This window comes from Chelonoidis abingdonii, chromosome 5, assembly GCF_003597395.2.
Source record: "Chelonoidis abingdonii isolate Lonesome George chromosome 5, CheloAbing_2.0, whole genome shotgun sequence".
Classification (NCBI taxonomy): Eukaryota; Metazoa; Chordata; order Testudines; family Testudinidae; genus Chelonoidis; species Chelonoidis abingdonii.
This window is the reverse complement of record NC_133773.1, coordinates 130,393,825-130,408,996: the sequence shown is the minus strand read 5'-3', so window position 1 is coordinate 130,408,996 and position 15,172 is coordinate 130,393,825. Positions and strand designations below refer to the sequence as shown.

At 41.3% G+C, this 15,172-nt stretch overlaps 1 protein-coding gene across 2 annotated transcripts in view; it reads left to right on the top strand.

Moving 5' to 3' along the window:
• Window positions 1-343: 343 nt before the first annotated feature.
• Window positions 344-15,172, top strand: part of UVSSA (UV stimulated scaffold protein A) — a 120,732-nt gene continuing 105,903 nt past the window's right edge. The window contains exons 1-4 of one of the 2 annotated variants that reach the window (XM_075066641.1): window positions 344-395; window positions 4,702-4,799; window positions 5,228-5,558; window positions 14,522-14,642. In XM_075066641.1, the coding sequence (XP_074922742.1) occupies window positions 4,702-4,799; window positions 5,228-5,558; window positions 14,522-14,642 (550 nt within the window). In that variant the 5' untranslated portion in view covers window positions 344-395. Of the gene's footprint in view, window positions 396-4,701; window positions 4,800-5,227; window positions 5,559-14,521; window positions 14,643-15,172 lie in introns of those variants that run through there. The other variant, XM_032779912.2, reaches the window with a different exon arrangement.

Here is a 15,172-nt window from a genome sequence, read left to right as displayed (position 1 = left end):
GATATGCCCCTACCCGCCTCGCCCACAGACGATACTCTTGGCCCACGGGCCGCTGCGCTGGCCCGTACGCCCACCCTTCCTCGATGTCTCTACGCCCCCGACTCCCCCCGCCCCGCTAGCACTGGTGTCCCTACACCCTTCTCGGCCCGCTCGCTCTCCACACTCCTCCTCCAGGGAGCGCCCTTGGCGCTGCGCCGCGTGCTCGCGGCTTCCCTGAGCCCCCGCCCCCAGGCCAATCTCGTGCGGCGACTGACTAGGCGCACCCGTAGTGAACGGTTAGGAAACGTTCATCCCGCAGAGGCAGGCGTTTGGCTTTGTGGAAAGCGAGGTCAGGGGCGCGAGGGACACCGCCCTTTTGGCGGTACTGCGCGGAGCGTCGTTCTGGGAGCGCGGTTGTGGGCGCGTCTCTGGTCCGGGGACTGTCGGGGTCGGCTCTGAGGTTGTGGTCTGCGGGGTTCTACGGGGGGTTAGGAGGAGGCTGGAGTGGGAGGGCTGGTTTTGTATCCTGCGAGGGCCCAGAAGCCATTGGACCCAACTGTCAACTCTTTATTGCTGGAAGCCACGTCCAGGCGGGGGTGCGGGCAGCCCCAGCACCGCCTTTTCCAGCACCTGGTGTTGTGATGGGTGGGTCTCGTGTGGAGCTGGCTTCCCTGTTTCACAGCCGTTGGTACCATGCGCGGGCCGTCTCCCTCTTGCTCCAGGGTCGAAAAGGCCTGGAGCAAAAGCAGGACTGTTTAACGTGATTCAGGAGCTGTTAGCCCACGAAAGCTCAGGCTCAAATAAAGGTTTGTTAGGTCTCTAAGGTGCCACAAGTACTCCTGGTCTTTTTGTGAAAAGGTGATCATCATCTGAATAGAATTTCCTTAAATTCCAGGTTCAGAGTTAGCAGCCGTGTTAGTCTGTATTCTCGAAAGAACAGGAAGTATTTGTTGGCCACCTTTAGAGATAAACGAATTTATGTGACGGGTTTTCAGTAGTAGCATATCTTTCTGGGCTTACATCCCACTTCATCGGATGCGTAGAAGTGGGATATGTGGTTAAGGCCACTATATATACATACTAGAGAACATGAAAGGGTAGGAGTTGCCCCACTGACTCTTATGAGGCTAATTAATAAGATGAGTACATTATCAACAGGAGAAAAATTTTTTTTAGTGATAATCAAGATGCCCATTTCAGAAATTACAAGGAAAGGGTGAGGATACTTAACATGGGGGAAATAGATTCAGTGTGTAATGGCTCAGCCATTCTAGTGCCAGGGTTCCCTCCCCCCTCTAAACTCTTAGGGGACAGATATTGGGGACCCGCATTGAAACTAGCCCCTATGCTTATTTCTACCAGCTTAGATTTAAAACTTCCCCCAAGGCACAATTCCTTCCTTGCCCTTAGTATTTGCTCCACCCCCAAGTGATGATAACAATACATTCAGGGATGGCCCACTGGAGCCCTACATCTCCCCCAAATTATCCCCCAGTTCTCTCACCCCTTTCCTGGTGAGACTTGAGAATAATATCCTAAACTAATTGGTTACAAGTATCGAGGGGTAGCTGTGTTTAGTTCTGGGTCTGTAAAAGCAGCAAGAATCTTGTTGGCACCTTGTAGACTAAACAGACGTTTCTGGACGCGTGAGCTTTTGTGGGTGGAATACCCACTTCATCCAGACACGGTAGTGGGCAAATTTCCAGGGGCAGGTATATAGTATGCTTAGCAGCAGGCTAGATGATAACGGATGGTAGTTCAATCAGAGGAGGATGAGGCCCTGTCTAGCAGTTGAGGTGTGAAAATCAAGGGAGGGAGAAAACTGTTCTGTAATTTTGGCAGCCATTCACAGTCTTTGTTTAGTCCTCGTGAGCTGATGGTGTCAATTTGCAGATATACACTGGAGCTCAGCAGTTTCTCTTGAATGTCTGGCCTGAGTTTTTTTGCTGCAGGATGCCACCTTAAGGTCTGCTGTAGCTTGTGGCCAGGAGGTTGAATAGTGTTCTCCTACAGGTTTTTGTATATTGCCATTTTCCTAATATCTTGATTTGTTCCATTTATCTTTCTGGGACTGTCCCAGTTTGGCCGATGTACATTGCCAGAGGGCCATTTGCTTGGCATTATGATGGCGTACCTCTTACATTGGCTGGACGTGCTTGTGAATGACTGTTTCGCATGGTGTGGCGATCTGGTAGGTCCTGTGTGGTTGTCATTGGTTGTATTATATGTGGACAGAGTTGGCATCGATGGTTTATTGCATGGGACTGGTTCCTTAAGCTTAGAGTTTTACTAAGGTGTGGTGTGCGTTACTGGTAGAGGAATATGGTTTCAGCGTGGCATTGTCGTGCCGTCGGATTAGCCTGTCACCTAAGGCCTGACTGAATGGTAGTGATCACTTGTCCAGGATGGGTTGTAAGATCCCTTTGATGATACGTTTGGAGGGGTTTTAGCTGTTGGGATCTGGTATGTGATGGCCAGTGGAGTCCTGTTGGTTTCTTCTTGGGTCTTGTCTTGCAGTAGGAGGGTTCCGGGTACACGTCTGGCTTTGTTTGAATCTGTTCTTTATTTTTTCTTGCGGAGGTATGAAGTTTTGAGGTGTGATGGAAGGATTTTATGGTGTTGTCTCTGTCTGAGGGCGTTAGAGCAGATTGTGGTTGTTACTCAGCTGCTTGGCTGTAGACAATGGTCTGTGTGTGTGATGTGTCCGGGATGGAAGCTGGAGGATGAAGGTAGGTATAGCGGTCGTAAGGTTTTTGGTATTAGGTGGTGTAATGTGCCATCACGTTATTTGCACGGTCGGTTGCTCTAGAAGTGGACCTCCCAAGTCGAGATTGGTTGGGATGGAAGCTGTTGAAATTGTGGCTGAATTTTTCCGCGAGTTCCTTCCTATGGGTCGATGTATGAGATGTGGTCATTCAATGTAGCATAGGTAGAGAACGGGCGTGAGTGGACGGACAGGCTCATGAAGCGTGTGTCCAGGTTGGCCATTAAAAAATATTTGGCCATATTTGTGGGCCATTGCGTGGTTCGCCCATACGCGTACCATGATCTGGAGGATATTATTGTCTTCAAATTTGAAATAGTTGTGTGTGAGGATAAAGACACAGAGCTCAGCAGCCAGTTATTGCTGTGACATTTCATCAGGATTACAATTCCTGACGAGCTGTGATTCCATCTGCATGTGGGAGTGTTTGTGGTTAGAGAGCTCTAATCCATGGTGGCTAGGATGGTTGTTTTCTGGAAGGTCACCCCAATGCATTGTAGTTTGCCTCAGGAAATCATGTGGTGTCACGGATGATTAGCTGGGAGTTGCTGGTTGGCATAGGGTTGAGTAGAGAATCCACATAATCCAGACAGTCCTTCAGGTGAGAGTGCCATGCCCAAGATGATGGGGCGGTCCAGGATTTCCAGTTTTGTGGATCTTGGGTAGTATTGATAGAAAGACCTGTACAAAAACGCTGGAAGGGAGAGCACTTTCAACCTCCCTGGCCACACTATAACAGACCTTAAGGTGGCCATCCTGCAGCAAAAAAACTTCAGATTCAGACTTCAAAGAGAACTGCTGAGCTTAGTTCATCGCAAAATTTTGACACCTCATGCTCAGGATTAAACAAGACTGTTGGACTTGGCTGCCAACTACAAAACCATGTTTCTCCTTCCCTTTGGTTTTCACACCTCAACTGGCGTAGAACCAGTTCTGCTAGAACAGGGCCTCATCCTCCCTGATTGAACTAAGCTCATTATCTCTAGCTTGCTTGCATATATATACCTGCCCCTGGAAATTTCCACTTCATGCATTTGACGAAGTGGGTATTCACCCACGAAAGCTCATGCTCCAAAATGTCTGTTAGTCTATAAGGTGCCACAGGATTCTTTGCTCCTTTAATTGGTTACAAAGTGAGCACAGCTAAACCCCCTGGGATCTTTAGGACATTAAAAAACAATCAGATTCTTAAAAGAAATTTATTTAAAAATAATAGAAGAATCACCTCTGTAAAATCAGGATGGAAGATAACTTCACAGGGTAACAAAAAGATTCCAAACACAGAGGATTTCACCTCTAGGCAAAACTTCACAGTTACAAAAACAGGGATAAACCTCCCTCTTAGCACAGAGAAAATTCGCAAGCTAAAACAAAAGATACTCTAACGCCTTTCCTTACTATTACTCACTATTTCAGTAATATTAGATGTATCATTTCAGTAGAAGTTGGATTACTTGCTTGGTCTCTCCCTTTGTCTCCCGAGAGAACAAAGGACAAAAACCTTCCCCCACAGATTTGAAAGTATCTTCTCCCCTTATTGGTCCTTTTGGTCAGGTACCGCCAGGTTATCTGAGCTTCTTAACCCTTTACAAGTAAAAGAGAAATTAACCCTTTACAGGGTAAAGAGGGATTTTATGCTACCCTTAGCTGTATGTTTGTGACACTCAGTCTCTATTCAAGCCTAAATTGATGGTATCTAGTTTGCATATTTATTCAAGTTCAGCAGTTTCTAAATCTTTGAAATTTCTGTATATCCACTTGCCTGTTCAAGGTGCCTTTTCCACTTTTACCTGGTCAGGTCAAGATGAGGGTATAAGCACTGGTTCAGGTAATGTAGTGGAATACCAAATATGTTGGCCTGGCAAACATTAAATATATATAAAAATACTCAGTCAAAATATTAATGCCAGGGAAATAAAATGTGATCTTATTTATCTTTGTTTTATGCGTTTCTGCAGATGGACCAAAAGCTCTCTCAGCTGGTCGAGGACCTCACAACCTCAGGAGATCCTCAACTGAATCCAGAGAAGATGAAAGAGTTAAAGAAAATTTGCAAGTATGAAGCGTGGTTAAATTCTTTAGTTGAGGAACATACTGGCGTAGGGCTGTTCTCTCTAGCATTTTATCATCTTACACTATTTCGTATAAAAAACAGGTCATAGTGACCCATTAGTCTGGCCTCTTCCATACTCTTCTTTTTGTTTTAAGCAACAGTTTGGAATTGATTGTTGCCTTGAAAGTTTAGGGAAACTCATAGGAATAATGGGTGATGGTGGGTTTCCTCCAAAACTTGTTAAAAGACTGCTAGTGAATTTTTTGGGAGTGATTTTGAGGGGGGGTGGGGGGGGTTAAATATGTTTTAGTCTCACATCAAAACAGAAAGCTTCCTTTTTTTCTGTTAAACAATATTTTTAATCTGTAGGACAAAAAGCTCACTTGCTGGTGATTGTACTTGTGTTGATAATATTTGTTACTTTTCAAAAGGTCTTCTGATGAACTTATTAGTCATGCGTATCATCTACTGATGACACAGCTGAATCAAGAACATGCAGAGATACGCTTCTCAGCTTTTCAAATTTTGGATGAGCTCTTCATCCGGTCACATCAGTTTAGGACGTTAATTATTTCAAATTTTCAAGAGTTCTTGGAGCTCACAATTGAAACAGACCATGAGCAGCCTCTTCCCCCACCAAAAGAAGTAGCACAAAAACTGAAAAAAACCGCCATGAAATCTGTACAAGCTTGGCATGAGAAATATGGAGAAGCCTACAAGAAACTCTCCCTAGGATACCATTTCTTAAAACAGAACAAGAAGGTATTTTGTCTGTTTACTTCTGCATGTTTACTTCTCCACGGCTACTCATACTCTGGCTTAGAAAGATAAGACTTATTTCTGGAAGATGTTGATTTCTCCACTGTAAGATAATATAAAGGGGATATATGCTGGAAACAAAGTTGAGGTCTGTCTCTTTCTGTCTTTCTGTCTCTTTTGACAAATGTGTTGAATACTGTTTTTTCTTGCTCACGTCTTTGTTGAAATTTAGATACTCGTTTAAACCGCCCCCACCCCGCCCCTCAACCTAAGTTCTTTCCATACTGCTTCGGACTTAAAAAAATACAGGACAACCTGTAAACTTTTCCTACAACATGTCTTATTTTACTGCTTCAGATTGGAAAGTGTAAATTCCCTATTTGGATTGGTGTTTTCTTATGTTACGATACCTGAAGCTCACTTCAACACAAATTTTTTTTCTAGAGGTGTAAATCAAAGGCAGTAACAAGAAATGAGACACTGTAATGTATTTTGTATTTCTTGTTTTTTTCCTGTTCACTAATAACTGCCTTATAAAATTTATATACTACTTCATATGCTGCTAATCAGAGCATTAAGTATACCGATTCTCTATTGATGCTATAATATCAGTGTACACTCTTTAGCCACTATCCTGTTGGATCTCATTAATAAAAGAACAATCGTTCAGTGCCACATGATCTCTTGGGGTTCTTCAAGATTCTGTTTCTTTAATAACCTTCCTGTTCAATGGGTACGTAGCTTATTAGACGGGTAGAGGGGATGCATAATCTCGTGTTTCAATACATGGATGATGATGTTTGGCTCTTTCCGTCTCAGCTGAAGCCAGCTGGTGTAAAGCCAGTGCTCACATATGGCTAGATTAATAAATTATAAGGTTAGAAAGGACCATTGCGATCAACTAGTCTGATCTCCTGTATCACGCAGGCCATAGTACTTCCCTGAATTAATTCTTGTTTGAACTAAAGTATATCTCTTAGGAAAACATCCAATCTTCATTTTAAAATTTGATAGTGATGGAAAATCCACCATATCCCTTGGTAGATTGTTCCAATGGTTAAATATTCTTACTGTTCAAAATTCAGCATTAATTCCAGTCTGAATTTGTCTCGCTTCAACTTTCTGCCTTTAAATCTATGAAGGGACTAAGTAGTCATGGGTGGAGATGGGAGAAGTACTATTATGGATCGGAAACCAGAAAGTTCAGAACACAATTGGTCAACCTTCATTATAGCAAAAGGCTAATACTGGAATGGCATGTAGTGCTGTACTAGGACTGGTGTTTAATAATTTGTAAAAGAGGATGAACAGTGACTTGACAATTTGGGGAAGAAACAAAACTCTTGGTTAGTTACAATTGAAAAAGGCTGAGGAACTTCAGAGGGACATACCCAAGCTAAGTGAATAGGCAGCACCATGGTAGATGAACACAAAGTAACATTGGAGGACATTTGAACTATGCATACATAGGATCATAGGGTTGGAAGGGACCTCAGGAGGACATCTAGTTCAACCCCCTGCTCAAAGGGGACCAATCACCAGACAGATTTTTACCCCAGTTCCCTAAGTGGCCCTCCTCAAGGACTGAACTCCCAACCCCAGGTTTAGCAGGCCAGTGCTCAAACCACTGAGCTATCCCTCCCAGTGCCACTGTGGACAACTCGTAGATTATCAAGACAGAAAGAGACCATTATGATCATCTAATAATCTGACCTACTGTATAACAGACCATAGAACTTTACTCCACCAAGCCCATACCTTTTAGAAAAGACATGCTATCTTGAGTTGAAGACTTTAACTGACAGATTCCATAACATCTGAAGACAAGTAGCTGCCATGGCTGATTGCCTTGACTGTTAATTAACACTGTTATTTCTAATTTTGAATCTGTCTTGTTTTAATTTCCTGACATTGGATCTTATACCTTGTGTTATATTAGTAGAAGAGACTAATTTTTGTTCCATATTTGTAGACCATGATCAAGATGGCTGTTAACCTTCTCTGGGTTAAACTAAATAAATTGGGTTTCTTGAGTCTTGCTATAAAACAGGTTTTCCAGACCTTAAATTATTCATTGAGTTTTCTTTCCAGTTTGTATAGGTACCAACACTGGACACAAAATTCTAGTAATGGTCTCACTCATGCTGTATACAATTGTAATACTACCTCCCTACTTCTAATCAATATCTTCTCTATACTAATCTAAGGATTGCATCAGCTCTAATAAAGACCTCTGCTCAATGTTCAGTAATAGTAAAAGAAGCAAAGAATTTTAGGATATGTAAGGGATGGGATTGAGAAAAATGAAAATATTTTAATGCCCGTTTTATAAATCAGGGCATGCCCTCACTTTGAATACTTTTAGATTCTAGTCACTATATTTAGAAACTGGTACGATAAAATTAGAGGACGTTCTGAGAGGGACAGTGAGAGAGACTGAGGCAATGACAATGACTGGGGGCATGCATAAACTCTGGAAGCAGATTTACCCTATCCACTGCTCTCACAGTACAACAACAAAGAGATGTTCAGTCACAATGAAAAGAATGCAAGATAGATAAAAGGAAATATTGTCACATAATGCATAACTGGCCTGTGGACTCACTGTCACAAAATATTCATTCTGGCTAACAACTTAGCGGGACTGTAAAAGAATTGGATGCTTTATCTGAATGACAAGAATATCTAGGTTTGCAGTGTTGTAGCCGCATTGATCCCAGTATGGTAGACAAGGTGGGTGAGGTGGTATCTTTTATTGGACTAACTTCTGCTGGTGAGAGAAGCAAGCTTTTGAGCTACACAGAGCTCTTCCTCAGGTCTGGGAAGGGTAATCAGAGTGTCACAAATACAAGGTGGAACAGAGTGGTTAGTGGAAGTAGTTAACACACATTGTAAGGGACAATTCAAAGTGAAGTGGCCTGTTAACACCTCTGCAGTCATAGGACAAAAAAGGAGGTTAATGGGTTATTGTAATAAATTATAAATCCAGTGTCTTTACTCCATGATAGTTAGTGTGTAGCGAAGTTATGAATTTGAGTTCCCAGGCTCATCTTTTGAGGGTGTCCTCAAAGGAAACCTGCATGACAGGGACTGAAGAAAGTTTCTTCTTCGCCAACAGAAGTCGGTCCAATAAACAGTATTACCTCACCCACCTTGTCTCAGGAATAGGTAGATTCAGAATAGTAAATATTAGATTTTTTTATATATTTATATAGTTTAAACACATGCACACAATATTTTCATATATATATATTGTGTGAATGTGTGTAAACTGCTGTCTTTAAGGGTTTAAGACATCCTTTACTTGTAGGGAATTAGGAGGAGAATTTCCTTGTAGGTACACAATCTCATAACTACCTACTGTAACATTTCTTATAGCATTCTCTAAAACAGCTGGCATTTGCTACTGTTAGAGACAGTACACTAGGTCAGAAGGGTCACTGGTCTGATCCACTGTGAAATCCTTAGCCTCAATCACTGTTAAGCATATCTAACTGCTGCTCAACCTGAGCAATACTAAACTAGTGCTTGTGAACTGTTACAAAAACAGTTGGCTGAAGTCACGTTGACTCCCTTGCATGCATGAGGGAAGTACAGGTACTGCTTGTACCACGTGCCCCCAATCTGGGGGGGTGGAAGGGAGGAGGGATGGTCCAAGTGGACCTCCAGCTGCGTTCTAACAGCACTGACCAGGGACACTTCTTCAGTGTGTTGGTCAAAAGTTTTCAGATGCAGTTACCTACATCTGTCACCTTATTAGTGGATCAGTGCAATAGCACAGTATGTGCCTGCCTAATAGTTTTGCAAGTTGTCTCACTAGGAGCATATTATGCATGTAGTCTTCATTGGCTTCCAGTTTGTTCCATAGTGGTGGTTTGACTTATGCAGCCGTAAATGTCTTGCATCCTGATTAATTACCTAGCAGACCACTTCTTCACTTGCATAATACTTGATGTTTGCAATTAATAGAGGTAATTTATCTGATATTCAGTGATTTAAACAAAAGGGGTATTGGGAGGGGATTAGGGCTTGAGGCAAAATCCATTGACTTTAATGAGCTTTGGATCAGGTCCTTAGTCAAGGGCATTGGTTTCTGTTTTCTCCTCTTTTTGACGCCCTACCCCTTGTCTGGTCTAGTAGAGCCAATGTATTGACTTTATAGACCTTGTAGTATGGTCTGTCTGTTCTTCCAGGTGTTGGAGGAATTCCAAATGTATAAATATCTTGCTGCCTCTCCCTCCAGTAAAAACTTACAATTTTCTTCACAGCTCATTTAAGCAGCAACAATTTGCATAGAGCAGTACATATAACAAAGGAAATTAAGGATCATGCATGGATGGAGCTTGCAAGCTATAGCCATAACCAAAGATTTTCTGCCTTTATAGGCCGCCGATTTAGGATCTGAAGCTTTAACAGAGCAATATTAACCAAATCACTGATGTATAGGTAACTTCATTAATTGGATATAGAAGTTACATTGCTTCATTTTACTACTCCACAAGCAATGATTTCCACACATCCCCACTCCCCTGTAGCTGAATATTTTTAACCTATTGATACTGCTGGGAACTGTATTGATTAATAAACTTAATGCCTAGCTGTATTACAATATGTAACTTTTTTTCTGATCAGAAACATTTCAGACTGGTGGTAGTGGCGATGTGGGGAAGAGATGGACACAGTGGAAGAGCATATTCTGAAGGCCACAGATTTCCACCTCTGCTCTTCTCATTAGTAATGTAATCACTTGCTTACTGTCCCAAAAGGCTTAAGATATCCTTATAGACAAAGTGGGGTTCAATTAGATGTAAAAAGATTTTTGCATTTATAGCCATAAGTGTGTAATAAGGTGTGTTGCATTTCTGTTAGTATCCCTGCTGATTTCCTTTTCCCACGTAGCCTTCAAGTTCTGTTTCAGATAGACACCACCTTCTGCATAAGGTAGACTCAACAGGTCAGCACATCCTAATAGTGAGGGGTTGCATTTGAGTGATACAAGATTCCTATTCAGATTAAGTAGCGCAAGTACTATCTGCACAGTACCCTCAACCTTTTTCACTTTGAGAAGGGGCATGAGTAGAATTAAGAGCTGAGCGTGGGTTTCCTGTGTGCCATGAAAGCTATTATAATTGGGTCTACACATTTATTCTAACTGTGAGCTTAACTGTAAAAAAGTTTGTGAACATGCATACAGGACTTTGGAGCAGAGCCTGGAGCTGGAGCACAGAGCAGTGGAGCTGCAGGTTTTTGCCTGGAACTGGAGCGAAGCCGGAGCACAGCTCCAAAGCCCTGCATGCATAAGATGTCACAGTAACCTACAATAACAGATGTTGATGGGCTGGAGAGGAAGGTGCCAGAAGGAGACAGAGTAAATTGGTCTAAACAAAGGGGCCTACTGCTATGGTTCAAGAACTATGATGAAATCATACTTGGTAAAAACAGAAGATGTGGAACTGGAATTTGAATGAATCAAAATTGGTGTAGGATATTAGGCCTAGTTGGTGGACAAAATAATGAGGGGTGGGCTATTCCCCCATCACTCCCTTCTTGAGTCCTTAAAGAAAAATACTTTTTGCGGCGGGAGGAATATAAAAGCAAACTTCATTGTCATGGTTACCATCCCCACCATTTCCTGGGATCCTAGAACTTCTTCATCTTAATCCTGAGAGATGTCCTGATCAGACTGATGCGGAAAAAGGGACCCAGATAACATTTCTACCTCTACTGGCTCTAGTTGAGTCCCAAACAACACCTGGGATAAAATGGGCTCGAACTTTAATAACAGCTACAGCCCATCTGAACTAACTTCTCTTTTTTCTAAAAGGATAGTTCTTACCTCCTGGGATACCCTCTTAAGGGAATGTCAAGCAAGGGAGTTCTCCTTCTAAAAACTATTTCCAGCAAAGGGAACTAGGGATGCTGTCAAAATGAAAGCCATATTTCATACTTTACATTTCAAATGTCGACTTTTTTCCTGGTATGAAGGAGGCTGAGGTCTATGTACCAAACCACAAACCTTGTTTAGCACTGTTTAATGTTAGACAGTGATTGGGTTCTGTTGTCACTTTTTGGCCCATCTATTCTATTTAAATTAATGCAACAGAGCCAAACTTCTACATCACTGGGCTGATAGTTATACACTATGTTGTTTCCAAGATTGAAGTAAACATTTTTCTGTTGTGGAATGAAATATATATATATTCATTTCACAACAGAAAAAAAGCCATCATTTAAGCAGGCCTGAACTGAGTACTACTGTGTGCCCTCCACCTCAAATTCTGGTATGTTGATCTGACTAGCACAAAGGAAAAAGTATCTACTGCTGAGACCAATAGAGGCAGAACAATTCCTCAAGTGGCTAACTCTGATCTAACCAAGAACACCCAATATAATTTCTCAAACCCACGGAGCTAACACAGAGTAATTCTATTTTAGCTTTTTAGATGATCTTTTCCCTATGTCAGGGGTGGCCAACCTATAGCCTGCAGGCAGTACAGTGCCCACCAGAGCATTTTATAAGGCCCGTGGCCTGCTTCAACACAATATACTAATGGCTGATTCATTAGCGTTTTGTCATCTTGTTTGCATCATTTTAATTTACACAAGTGTGTAAATAGACAACACTGTACATAGAAACAACCTATCTATAAATCAATACAGGTGACTTTAAATCTTATTAAAATATGTAGAATAGTGGCCACACAAGGTTGTGCTTAGGGTTTTATGGCCCTTCTGTGTAAAAAGGTTGGGCACCACTGGTCTATGTAAGGATGAAACTGCTTCATGAGAGATGTCACAATGAGAACACAGGATTGGGATTTGGAGAGTCTTGGCTTCTAATTTTGACTGTGCCACTTGCTCACTGTGCAACCTTTTCACAAGTCTGAAATCATATTTAAATGAAATGTTGCCTACTAATGTTAGATATACTTGGTATAACTAAAGATCAGAGGAAACTTTCTGGGTTTTATTTCCATTTACTTACTTTGTATGTCTGACATTACTGTATACAATTTTCATTGTTCACTGAAAGAGCCACATACGCAATGTGTGGAAAGAAATGTTTCTAAAAAGCAAATGTGATTTGTAAAACCACTAAGATTGATGAGGGGAATCAAAATAGTGTGTATTCATGCAACTACCTTTGTCTGTCTGTAGATATAGATGCAATTTCCCCCCTTAAATGTACTATATTGCAAGTCCCTTTAGGTATCAGTTGCTTTGTAAAATTGGAATATTGCCTACTCTACCCCTTAGCTTCAAGAAGTTTACAAATATCTCACTTCATTCCTGTGGGGTAAACTAGTATTTGATACACAAGAAGATTAGAGCCTTTATAGATAAAAATACATATGTGCATGTGCTTAGACTCAAAGCCTGGTGGTTTGTGATTAACTCCCATTGACTTCAGTAGAATTTAAATCTCTGCTTAAAGTCAGACAAATATGTAAGTGCTTTGCAGAACTGGGGCTTAAGTAATGTGCCAGTGGTTGCACAGAGAGTGAATGACAAACACACGTGACTGGACAACAGTGTGTGAAATCCAGGACTAGGAGCAGACCTGATTTTCCTGATTCCTGGCTAGTGAAGTACAGGTGCACGTTGTAGAGGAAAGGTTCTTGGAGGAAGCAAAAGGGGATGCTAGTTTGCTACACACTTATAGTTTGATCTCCAAATGGTACAGGCGTTTATTATGTGTGTCAGATTTTGCTCTCCTACTATAATTACAGTCACGTGAAAAAGGGCGGTGATTTAAAGCACATGATCTTGTGGACCTTATATGGTCTTTACATCACAACAAAACAAAATCTCAGAAACATCATTTTATTTTGAAATATGGTTTGTTTCATGTACAACAGTTATGACCAAAGGAAATTTCATCTGGATGTTCAGAATGTGAATTTAGCATTTGGGGAAGGATTGCTAATTCCATTAGAATAATAGTTCCTAAGTACTCCTTGCATAGCATTTTACAGTATAAACTAGCATTGAAGTTAATGCATTGTAGAAGAGCTGTGTGACATGAAAACTTCTCTCTCTCTCACCAATAAAAGTTGGTCCAATAAAAGAAATTACCTCACCTATCTTGTCTCTCTCATTGAAGTTAATGGAAGTTATGGTACTCAGTAACTTGCAGGACGAGATGTCTCATGTAACTAAATTATAAGATTTAAAGCAACCAAAAGTCAGCTTTTTCTTAGTGCTAGCTCATAGATTTGTACATCACAATGTAATTTTTGGAAGGAAAAAGTTTTTAATTCTCAGGCTTTTTCATGAGCAAATTAAAACAGCAAAGCAAAAAACCGAACATTTAAAATTAATAAAATCAAAACAGTAATTGGAGCTACTGTAAGGTGCATGACTTAAATTGTGTTCTGTACTTCAACAAATAAGAAATAAAGGAGTAAAATAAAAATTTTGAGAAAAATTCACCAAAGCCAGGAAATTTAGTGTAAAAGCCAAAATTAAGTGATTTTACTCACTGCATGTTGCAGGGGATATGGCTGGCTCCTGGACTGGTTGGTTTGCTTGCATGCAAAGTTCTTGGGAAGTGTGTGTGCAAGTAGCAGTTTTGGCTTTTACCCTAAAATTGAGTTATATGGGTCAACCTAGCATAAGTTTTGCATATTCTCTATCTAGTTCATATGTGACACCTCTTTCCCCCTCCCCCCATTACTGTCAGTAGGGCCTCCCAAAATTATAAAGGGTACATCAAGATAGATTCCTTTCTTTGGCCTGGGACAGCAGAGAGAATGTTCAGGTTTCTGCTTTCTGCGATCTCATTTTTCACTAATAAAAAAGTTACCATAGTTACTGTTTCTGGGAGAAGGGGCAATAAAAGGAAGTACTATGAAGAGACCCACTGATTACTGATGTTAAAGAATATTTCATCAAAGAGAGGAATCTTGGGAGTGTTTCTGTATTTCTTACAATGAATATAACACTTTTCTTCAATTCCTCCTCAGGTGGATTTTCAAGATGTAAATGTCAGAACTCTGGCTGAAAGGAGAAGGGAAGAGGAGAAGCAGAAACGATTAGATAACATTTACAAAGAGAGAGCCAAAAGAGCTGAAAAAGAAATGGAAGGTGAGATGTTCTGAAAACTTTAAAGTTTTTATTAAGGAATTATGCTGTATAAAATACAGCTTTCAAGAAAGCAGCTATCCATGTGGTAATGGGCTGTAGAGGCAGATGAGGAAAGTAGTGCATATGTAGACATAATTTAGGGTAAAAAAGGAAGTGATGTAGTGTCGAGTTCAGGTAGAATGCAGGGTGATACGAAAGAAGGTAATTAAGGGTATGTCTACACTACAGGATTATTCCAATTTTACATAAACTGGTTTTGTAAAACAGATTGTATAAAGTCGAGTGCACACGGCCACACTAAGCACATTCATTCGGCGGTGTGTGTCCATGTACCGAGGCTAGCGTTGATTTCCGGAGTGTTGCACTGTGGGTAGCCTTCCCATAGCTATCCCATAGTTCCCGCAGTCTCCCCCGCCCCTTGGAATTCTGGGTTGAGATCCCAGTCCCTGATGGGGCAAAAAACATTGTTGCGGGTGGTTCTGGGTACAGCCTCACCCCTCCCTCCGTGAAAGCAGCAGACAATCGTTTCG